This window comes from Centruroides sculpturatus, unplaced genomic scaffold (assembly GCF_000671375.1).
Source record: "Centruroides sculpturatus isolate CEXI.00-Female unplaced genomic scaffold, Cexi_2.0 scaffold616, whole genome shotgun sequence".
NCBI classification, from domain to species: domain Eukaryota; kingdom Metazoa; phylum Arthropoda; class Arachnida; order Scorpiones; family Buthidae; genus Centruroides; species Centruroides sculpturatus.
The window spans coordinates 461,011-472,798 of record NW_019384942.1 but is presented as its reverse complement, the minus strand read 5'-3'; the positions used below and the strand labels follow the sequence as shown (position 1 = coordinate 472,798).

Sequence of the window (11,788 nt, the reverse complement as noted above, 5' to 3'; positions counted from 1 at the left end):
ATCTAAATGAGATAGACCCCCTTTGTAATAGTAACAATGGAACTTTCTAGAGAAACACTTTGTGAAATGGTTTACTATGATTTTTGTGATAGACTGAATGACAAAGACTGTTATAAAGGGTTGAAATTGCTTTTAAGGATGATGCTTTATCTTTTAGTATTGTGTTCAGGTGAATACAAAAAATTTCAGAGGTGTAGTACTTCCTTCCATGTGACATTCTTATAGTAGTTTCTTGATGAACAGAAGACAGCAATAGCTAATTGGTATACTACAGTTTATCTTCCTAAAATTCTGGAGTCAATGAAAATTTGAGGTCAAATTTTGCATGTGATTATCCTTCAACTTATACTGCCAAGAAGGTTGTTGATTTCCTTCAAGCTAATAATATAAGAACTATTCAACATCCGCCATATTCACCAGATTTGGCATTATGTGACTTCTGATTATTTTTTAATTTCAAAAAATATTTGAGGAGTGACAAATTTAACACAGAGGATGAAATTGAAGCTTCCTTAACAGAGTATTTTGATATCATTCCAGAAAATGAGTGGCGTTTTTATCTTCGGGAGGAGCAACTACATAAGTGAATTTTGGCCACAGAAGAGTACTTTGATCATAAATAAAAAATATTTTGTTTCAGGCCTTATATTATTTTAATATTACAAAACTTTCAGAGTCACTCCCGTAGTAATGAGGATGTTTGTTTGTTTAAGATATCGTATTTTCAATTGCTGTCTACTTGACCATTGAAATTGTGTCATTTCGTACCATTCAAGTATCGCGATAAACGTGACAATGGTAGGCAGAAATAATCAAACTCTTTATATTTGTTTCGTTTTAATGTTTATTATATTATAGTATTTGATTTATATAACTACAAAGGTTATCTTACGTAAGGGTTTAATATTTACCGAGTAATAATATTTATCTAATACATTTTAAATTAAAAATTCTTTATTGCTCTCTACTGTACAAAATTTTAAAAAATTTAAAATATTTTAGATTGTTCACTTGGTGTGATAAATCCTTACGTAAGATAACCTTTGTAGTTATATAAATCATATACTATGATATAATACAATAGAAAGTGTAAAAGTAGGAAATAATGTTTATTGATAATGATAGCTAATAATAATATAATTTTAATGTTTGTTCGTATTTTTCTACCGGAAAACGCCGGGCTTACCTGCTAGTTTTTTTTTGCTATTTATTTAATGAACAGAGGGCTAAGAATTATTTAAAGAAAAATATTCTGTGTGTATGTAGATATATATAATGAAAATTTTATGTAAAATTATTATAAGTGAATCTGTAATTTTAATTATGAGAAAAATTTTTCTTGATAATAATTTTACTTCTAATTTGATAATAAAAATATCATAATAGCTCTTAAACTTAAGAGAAAGATAAAATTAGGAATTTGAAAAAAATCAGGTTTAAATTTAAACTCAATTTTCATTTCAGATGCTTACAATGGAAGCATTCGCAAACAAGACAGGTCGTTCTGCTTTATTTAACTTCAGTTTCAACCAAGTGTCGATGGTTCTAGAGGAATATATGCAGAGGAATAGAATATTTGAAAGGAATACGGAAATAATCATAATAGTGTGTTATGCATTTTTAATGGTATCTGGAATTTTTAGCAATTTATTAGTGACCGTTGCCATCTTTCGTAATAAAATAAGAACAAATCGTAATCTGCTCGTAGTAAATCTAAATTTTACCGACATCACATTGTGTATATTTTGCATGCCGTTCACTGCACTGGTTTTAGTAAAACGCCATTGGCCTCTAGATGAAAGCCTTTGCAAAATTGTACCTTTCCTTCAAGGTTCTACGGTCTTTGTGTCAGCAGCTACAGTATCAGCTATTGCTATCGATAGATATAACGTTGTTACATCTCGCGTACCGCAGAAAAGAGAAGACAGAGAAAAAAGAATAGCATATTTTATTTTTGTAATATGGATAATATCGATAATTCTTTCCAGTCCGGTATGTTTTTCTCAAACTGTCAGTACTGTTGGTCTACCTGGTATTGCTATATACAAACGCTGTGTGGAGCACTGGCCTTCCAATTTTACAAAAAGCACCTATACTATAATAATTGTTCTGGCTCAGTTCATTATTCCCGCAACAGTATTAGTGATTACACACTTCAGAATTAAATCTCACTTAAATCTTACCCTTTTTCAGCAAACTTTTGCTGGATTTCGTAAAGATTATGAGAAAATTCGTAAAGAATTAGGAAGAAATAAAAGAGCAACAATGGTCTTAATGAATATTACTGTCGTTTTTGCTGCTAGTTGGTTACCTTGGAATGTTGTTAATTTAGTTGCAGACTTTCATCCAACTAGTATGTCAGCTTACAACCTTTATCTTTCTTTTGCTATATGTCATATAATTGCTATGACATCTGCTACGTCGAATCCTATTTTATACGGTTGGCTTAATACTAATATAAGAAGAGAACTTTTAAGGTTTGGACATTCCGTAGGAACAGTATTATCTTCTCTAAAGAGCACGAATAGTGATAATCTTCCTACGAATACTTATAATATCAAATCACCTTTTTCAATTGAAGAATTAAAAACGAATAAAATTCCATGTATCGAGTCTGTTATTTAAATTTGTGTAAATTATTGATGAATCTGTAAATTTTAAAAATTTAATCTTGTATTTATGTATGTATTATGCATTTTTTTCAATTATAAATAAAAGAATGTAAAAAATAAGTAAAAAATAAAAATTTATTTTCAAAATAAGAAATGAATTAGTTTTCCAATTTAAAATAATACTTAAATTATTTATTAATACAAATTTTCTATATTGCGATATATTAAATAAACAATTTTTTTTTATTTATAAACAGTTTTATATTTATCTTCTTGCTGAACAGACAGTAATTCCAGTAAAAAATAGTATCATTTCAGTAAAAATATTACCTATGGAGAACAAACTGACAAATATAAGTTTACTTTAACTTGATTTATTTATCAACGCGTCAACTAAAACTATTATTTTGATTTATATCTCTGCAAAATTACTTTTATAGCCATTTCATGCTGTAGATGTTCTAACTTTAACAAAAAGTATTGTATCGATATTTAAAGTAAACAATTTGAATATATTAAATCTTCGAGTTTTATTTGCTGGTGTGTTTAATTAAAATGATATTATCCTTACGGAAATCAAATAACTCGTTAAAAACGTCCGAGTAAATGGATATAATTAATTTACGATGCTATTTTTGAATTAATTAGTTTTTAATAAAGCTACTCTCGATCTGAATCATTGATTTGATTTTTTTAGATAAAGAGTAAATACTAGAAGGTTAATCAATAATAAAGGTAAATTTAATTATGCGGACATATTTAAATAAATAAATTAAATGTGGTAATATAATACGTTATAGAAGCAAAGAAACATATAAGAATACAGAATCATATTTAATTCTTTTATTAAAGATTTTAAATTTAATATTTAACTGCTATGTGCTATTGAAAATTATGGCTGCAATTTTTCAATATTCGTTAATATATGCTATTTCGTAGTCTTTCTATGTTTCGAAATATTAACAACAATTGTTCGGTTTCAAAATAGCAGTAATCCAGCCTCGTGGCATATAAAAATATATTGGCTTGTATTTGTAACTTTAGAAAGATATGTAGCAATACATATTGAAAATAACTAGATAATCGGATGATATTAATATCAGTATGCTACTTTGGAGGATCTGACCGCTAGTCTATGTGAACTCAGAAACTTTCTTCCGAATAGTTAGAGTTTCTTTTACAACCCGGCAAATCCCATTTTGTATGCCCAAATGCCTATTCTTGGAACGAAATCAACTGTTCTTAAATTGTTCATATTGGGGAAATACTGAGAGAAAGGAATAAAAAGAAGTGCAAATGGGAAAAATTATCAAATGAAAATAACATTCAATTTTATATCATTTAGTATACATATTACAATTATCCCTTACATAAACTTTATTTACGTCGAATTATTTTATAGATACAGATAACTCTCGATATTCGAGTATTTAATATTTGCGCTTTTGTTTATCCGCTATTAAAAAGTTGCGACCAACTACATGATTATTCGCAAATTACTTTTACAATATTTCTATTACAATATAGTAGTTGTAAAAAACTACTCTGTTATATCCAGTTTTTACATTGTTTGATATAATCAAAGTACAGTAATTACTGTACTACTAAAAGACTTTACAGCACAATACCTTATGGCAAATCTTAGGCTACCTGACAAAGTTTATGTCATAATTATGTAATGAGACTATATGCAGTAAATATGTAGCTCCATACAATATAAATAATATAAAAGATGGCAAAACAGATAGTTGATGAAGGATTTGAGTAATGTAGACTGAAAATTCTGAGAATATACTATATAAGAAAGCTGCAGAACTCACAAATGAACTGAACATGATGGTTGCAGAAAATTTTTACGACAGAAAAGAGGAAGATGATGAACAGGAAAAATGCTAAAGCTGTCAATTACAACGTGTCAGCTTTCAAAAATATAAAGCAGCACTGTTGGAAGGATTTGCAAAAATCACATTCTATTCCTGAGCGCAATCTCAAGTTTATGCGAGCTTTGGAAGTAGTTGATTCCCGTATGGTAAAATCCTGAAAGACACGAATAAAAAAAGTCCGTCAAGCAACATTTACTCAGTTGTTTTTCAAACTGTTGTAACTACACCGCAATCATCTTAAAATGGAAGAATAATGTTTTAATATAATTAGGCTAAACATATATTAAATAATATTAATAAAATAAACATTACATGTTATTACTTGCTTATTGAATCATTTTTTAAAAATAAACCCGAGACAGCAACGTGCTTTAGTTTAGCCAAATTGCTCGACTGGCAGGAACCTAACTCGATTTTCTCATAGACTTTCCTATTTGGTATTCGTAAGATTTCCAAGGAACCTAATCTTCGTGAATACCGGGAGTTTAATTATACATAATTCTAAATTAATTTCTCTTCTATATGCAAACGATAGCATTGTGATGTTAAAACTGAATGCTTGATCAAACAACAAATTCAAATTACAATTCATTGTATATGATATAAGATTGTTCCTTAATTTATACTGTATAGTTATCTCGTTAAGATAGTTTATTGAGGATGTCCTGCCCTAAAAACGATGCACAATACGGAAAAATGTTAATTACCAAGTTGTAGAGCATGACCGATTTAGTACGAAAGGATACCTGAGTACATGAATAGAGCGAATAGAAAGCGTGAAATGCTAATTTGTCGGTATTTGATTTTCGTTAATGCTATGTTACTAATCGCCTCACAAAAAAGCAATTTGTGAGAAATAGGGACAGAATAGGAAATACACATTTGTATCCGGAAGAGATTTTCATAGCTCGTTGGAATAATTAGCCACGTCAACATCTAACGCCCGATTTCACTTCCTCTGCTTTGTGACATGATTAGTGGCATAGCATTGTCGGAAATTGAATACCAATATATTAGTATTTCACGCTTTCTACTCATTCTATTCATGCAGCCTGTTCTCTACTACTAAAGTAGTTTATTATTTATTTATCAATTCGGCAAATTGCATATGAATCCAAGTATGCTTTGTGAGTGTTTGAATTATATGTAATAATTGATTTTAGTTTCTGGAAAAAATAAGGAAAGTTGTATTGAAGCTGAAAGAGATAGATTGTGCAATATAACATGTCAGTCTTGTTAAACATAAAATTTTGTTTATTGATTTTGATTTTTCAATATATTTCATTCCTGGATATCCCAAGAGAAATTACTTGTAGAAATATTGATTTTAAATCATTGCTATTAATTGTTGTCAACTAACTCTTTAGTTTTATTATTCGATGAATAATTATTAATTGCATATGTGAAATAAATTTTTCTGTATATATTCTTATCCTGTTTACGAAAAATTAATGAACCGTTTTATAAGATGTGTGGTTTACTTGTATAGAATATGCAAACTAAAGTTATATATCTATATTTTAAAATTACTTGAAAAATTTTGTTTTAGTTGAGTTGAAAAATTTTAGTTCTTGAATAAGATAGCTCTCTGCCCATATTGAAACATAAATAATATCGAAAATAAATATTTAAAACAAAAATATATATATATATAGGCCTATATATTTTTTTTCGATATCGATAACCGTACGAAAATCAAAATTCATCGATTTGTTATTTGGTTTTGAATTCATCGGTCGATAGAAAGACGAATCTAAGACAAGAAAGAATGTATTATAAAAGTAACAAATATTAGAAATTTATTCATTTAAATTTCGTAAAACTGTTCTATGTCTTCTCAAATCATCTATCATTTTAAAAATAAAAACATATAGATAAAATCACAAATAAAAGAATATAATGATGCTATTATTTTCTATGATAAATTGTGTATTTTTTTTTCATTTTAACTATCGAATTTACCATTTAGTTTAGAGAAATTTCCTAAATCGTGAATTTTATGTTTGATATACTCCAGAATGTTAATGATGTATCTTTAAATGAATCTTAAGCATTATATTTAACTAAATGTGAGCAATTTGTTTATTTTCTATACGGAGAATAATACAGTATTTACTACAAATATCTCTCTGCTTTAGTTCTATTTAAGGTAATGGATTTTGTTTGATATTGTTTCATTTTAGTTAATGATTAATCTTGTTTGAATATGATTTGATTTTTATTTCATGTTAGTAATTTCATTTTACATGCGATCACTGTATAATTACATAGTTATCTATCTTCATATTATATTAATGCTGATGAATTGTTAGTATTTTATAGATACACTATTTCACATCTTCTCTCGTCCTGAAATTAAAATGTCATTCGATGTATTTCCTAAATAGATTTTAAACAATTTTACAAAACATCTATAAAATTTAGAAAGAAATTGTAAAAAATATATAGAATTAAACTGCAATGTATGAAATAATTGAATATATTAGTGGCATCAATAAAATCTGTCAAGATTTGAATAAGTTGGTTAGAAAATCGAGCTGTACTGTGTCTTGCGGATGTCCACGAGTCGTCGAAATGCGTTATTATTTTTCAAATATTTCTGTATAAATATAAAATATATACCAACATTTAAGTAAAATTACGAATCAAAAAGAACGACTTTCATTTTTATTTTAAATTATAATTTTAAAAAATTTACATTAATCATCATTTAATATTTCAATTTAGTAAAATATTTTTTGTAAGAACAAAAATATAATGAGTGTATTTTTTCTTCATTAACCATTTCGAATAAAACAAATTGTTCGGAGTAAGTTATGTATACATAAAAAAAAATTCGCATTGATTTTTTCCTTTTTTTATATACGTAGACTATTCCAAATCTTTAAAAAAAATTTGTAACCTTCCTTTTAGTTTTCTATTGTTAAGATCTATAATATTAAAAACATATATGGTATTAGATACAATAAACAGAACAAATATAGTATTCAATAAACAGAAACAAGTAAAAAATATAAATAAAATTTTAAACTATTATATTTTAAAAATATTTTGGCAAGTGAAACAAATAATAAATTGATTCATTTCATCAACAAAAGAATTTTTTCATTATATAATCGTAAAATCATATCACAAAAATTGCTCTTTTGACTAAATTTTATTAAATTTCGTTTTAAAACCACTCTGATTTGTCCATCGCAATTTTCTCAACAACATAGCTAGCTATCAATAAATAAAACGAAATGCGATTAATGTTAAGGAGATCAATAACTTTCATTTCCAATTATTATAGCTCCTGAAAATCAATAAGTGACACTACATAAAAATAATGAATCTTTATTATTGAAATCATTTCCTTTTATTTAATTTATCTATCTTAATAACTAAAAGAGTCACGTTTATACATATACTATTTGAAGAATAGTAAATTACAAAAACAGACTTATATCTGCATGCTATAGAAAAATAATATAAAGAAAGTAAATTTAAAAAAAATTGAAATTTATTTTATTAAATGTCTAACAAAAGTTGTTATACAATAACAATATTACCTTAAAATATTAATTGTCAACAAGACTATGTCTTGTTTATAAAATCGTANTGATAATGAAGATATACATCCAAGAATAAAGAAACAAAGAATGATGTCAGATATTAAACGTTGAAAACTATTGGATTTGTGACACTCAACTGAAAGACACTTTTCAAAACTGTCACTACTTATTTATATATATATAGTAAATAAATATGCATGATATAAATAAATTTTTATTCATAAATACGTGAAAATAGGAGAAATAGGATGTCTACACCATATCATACGTCATCGATTTGTTCCATCAATCTAACATTTTATCCGCAGATTTGTTGACCACTTGCAAACTTTGCGAAAAAATTGTGAATGAACAGATGGATAATACGAATACAAAATCTCACTTTATAAATAGATTTGGAAAACTCTTATGTACAGTTGAATGAACGGATTGATGAAAAATAATAGAAAAATAAATTTCCGTAAAGAAAATTAATTTAAAAATAATAATAATAAAATAAAGTTATAAAGTATAATTTCAAGCTTCAATTGAAGTCTGTATATTAAAATGTCAAAAACTAAAATATTTTAAAATTTATTATTTAAATTTAAATTAGAATATTCGAGTTTTTTAATTCAAATATTTAACAGACATTTATTATATTATTTAAAATATTTTTAATAAATTTAAGAGCACGAAATAAAAAGAAAGAAACAAAAATAGAGTCATTAATATTTAAATTAGCTTGTACATACGATTTACAAGTATTATTTTATTCTCAACATTCCGTAAATAATTCGAATTTATCAATAGATTTAATTCAAGAACTATATAAAAAATTTTTTTTAATATAATTTAGATCGCATTTCTGATTAAATTATAAACACATAAAAAAGTAAAATATAAATGCTTTTCTTTAAAATATTTTATAGATTGTTCAAAAAGTCCTTGACACATTTTAAACATTTCTTTAAAAAACAAAATATCTGCATGGGATAAGAACGTAATGTTTACTGATGTCAGAACTTACCTGAAAAACTTTTTGATGTAGTTAATATAAGTACAGTACCTTTCGTTGCGCGGTGCACAACAAGCCCTGTCCAGATATTGTACAGTATATTCCAAAATAGATTCTATAACAGTTGAAATTGCAGCAGTTACGCGAGTTTTCAGTTTTTCACACCGTTCTCTTTTCATGAATACACGATGTCTTTTATATAACCCCGAAGAAAAAGTTTAGTGGCTTGATATATGACGATTGGGAAAGCCATGGGTTGTGCATGATAACATATATGTAAAATTATTCTGAAATTAGTATTTTAAATTTTTCTTACGTGAAAAAATAAGTAAATGTATTAAATCGATATTGAATTATTTTTGAAATCGTATTAATATATTGTAAACTACATTAATTAATTACAATACTATATTTAAATGTTTTGATTGAAATTTATTCATTAAAAATCAGCTATTAATGAAAACTGTATATTACTGAGAGATAAACATAATAAAAAACGAATAATTTGTATTTTAATAATAAGAAAAATTAGGGAATTCTAATGCTAATTTAGCTTTTTTTTTTAATTTTCCAGAAAATAAAATGAAAAGTTATTTAATTAAAATGAATTCTAAAGCTGTAGGCAGTAATTAATTTAATTTTTAAAACAAAAGTAAATTGATGTAGATGATGGTTAATTAATTGATTGCTTGAAACAGTAGAAAACTTAAAAATCTATTATTTATTGCCAGTCAATAAGATTAACTTAAAAACAAATGTTAACTTGATAGCGTTAATTAAAATTAAGGTAATAAAATTAAAGTTTTTAAATAAATTATGCAATCATCCCTTTTATGAAGGGTAAAAGACGATCATTATCATGGAGTAATACCATGATAATGACTCCTAGAAAAATGAAGCGTGGGAAGCCATATTGTATTATACGAACTGCCTACGCTTAATTTTTTCTAAATCTTTGAAAATTCTGTAATTCAATTTTTATTTTATTTTTTAAATTATTGCGAATAATTGAAAGTATTTTTCAAACGATTTTAAGTACAGTACAGAATGAAAATTCTGAACTATTATTTAATAATTCAGAATTTTCATTTTTTAACAGATTATTTTAACTATTGTAGTCGTTATTATTATTAGCATGTTATAATTATTTTTATCATTACTGCGGACTACTTCATATAATAACCTATTATTATTATGCAAATACTAAAAAAATATACGTATATTTAAATATATTATAATCATTGTAATATAATGAAGCCCAGATAGGAAAGATAAGCAGGGTTATTTGATTTGAAACCCAGACAGTTAGAATAGAAAAATCCACAGTTTAATTTTCTATATAAAAATATATAAAATAAATAAATAACCAAATGTTTTCATAAGTGATGAAAATTGTAATTTAATTTTTAAACTAATTTTAATCATAAATTTTACGGTTTTAGTAGAGGAGTTACTGCCCACACTTGTGACTAACCTGGATTTCATTTAATTTCTTTCAGTTCCTCATTCGTTTTAAAAAATTAAAATATAACTCGTATAAGTCATATAATATAAACGTTTTATAAATGTAATGCAAAAGATATCCAAATTTTATGAAGTCTTACTATTATTAAACTGCACTTGTGAGAAATAAATGCCATTTTTTTAAAATAATTCAATGAAAAATATTATTTTGACATTTTTTAAAATGAAATTTAATAAATTTCTTAAGATAAATTTCTATAATTTACGTTAGTTAGGATTGATATATCTTCTACTGCGAGCATTTAAGTTTTCTCAACTTTAAAATAATTGAAATATCAGTAATATTAAGAGTTTCATCAATTATTCCTATCTAAATTTTTATATACTCAAACCGTATATTTTTATACATAATATAAAAGACTAAATTTAATTTATTTTAAAAATTTTTATCATAATAGCATATCGTTACATTTAACCTTTCCAATATGACTTTTTAAACATTCAAAGAGATTGATCAATATTAGAGAAATATCTGATCGAAATTATCCGAAAAAAATGAACATATATGAACTGAAAATGAAATAATAATTCCTGAGAGCAATGTAAACGTGTTTTAAGTAATATTTTATGCTTTTACTAGGGGCTTTACCTAACTCTCTTCGCTCGCTCGCCCACGGTCTTCGTCCCTTATTCCCAATATAGATTATTCGCTACAAAATTTCATGACGATTTATCGATTCCCGGCGACGCCTTTTCTACATTTTTTGTGAAAGAAAAGTGTTGCGGCGACAATTTATTTCAACTTTATATATATATGTACACATTTAAAAACTGAAAAATGTAAAAAAATATTAAAATACGCAAGAACGAAAGAGAGAGAGAGAGAAAGAAAAAAAATTAGAATTTATTAATAGAAATATAATTGGTTATATTTTAACTTGTTCACTTTTGTTGCTGCAGTTGACAAGAATAATAATATACAATTATAATTGCTTTTATTAACTACAACGATAAAAAAAATAATGCAAATATTCTTATTAATTCATTTTACTTAACTGAAATAGTTTATAAGCATTTTCAATTATATTTATTGACTTATGACTTTATTTTTATGGAAATACAGTATACTCGTACAAGGAATTTGGACGTATTACAAATGCCACTTATATTCGAAAAAATCGTTTTTTTAATAATGTTTGAAGATGAGTGAGAGCTCATCATTGTGAGTGCACTCATTAATTTTACATGTACAGTACTGTACAAATACCTAAAAAAAAA

At 25.8% G+C, this 11,788-nt stretch overlaps 1 protein-coding gene across 1 annotated transcript; it reads left to right on the top strand.

Moving 5' to 3' along the window:
• Positions 1 to 1,046: 1,046 nt before the first annotated feature.
• On the top strand, positions 1,047 to 2,644 carry LOC111632154 (neuropeptide Y receptor type 5-like). The gene is made up of 2 exons (XM_023376526.1): positions 1,047 to 1,258; positions 1,465 to 2,644. Exon 2 carries the CDS (start codon positions 1,465 to 1,467, stop codon positions 2,623 to 2,625), a length of 1,161 nt encoding a protein of 386 aa, XP_023232294.1. The 5' UTR covers positions 1,047 to 1,258; the 3' UTR covers positions 2,626 to 2,644.
• Positions 2,645 to 11,788: the final 9,144 nt, after the last annotated feature.

What these genes read in the sequence shown, in the direction of transcription:
- LOC111632154 (XM_023376526.1), top strand. Translation starts at nt 1,465, where the DNA reads ATGCTTACAATGGAAGCATTCGCAAACAAGACAGGTCGTTCTGCTTTA.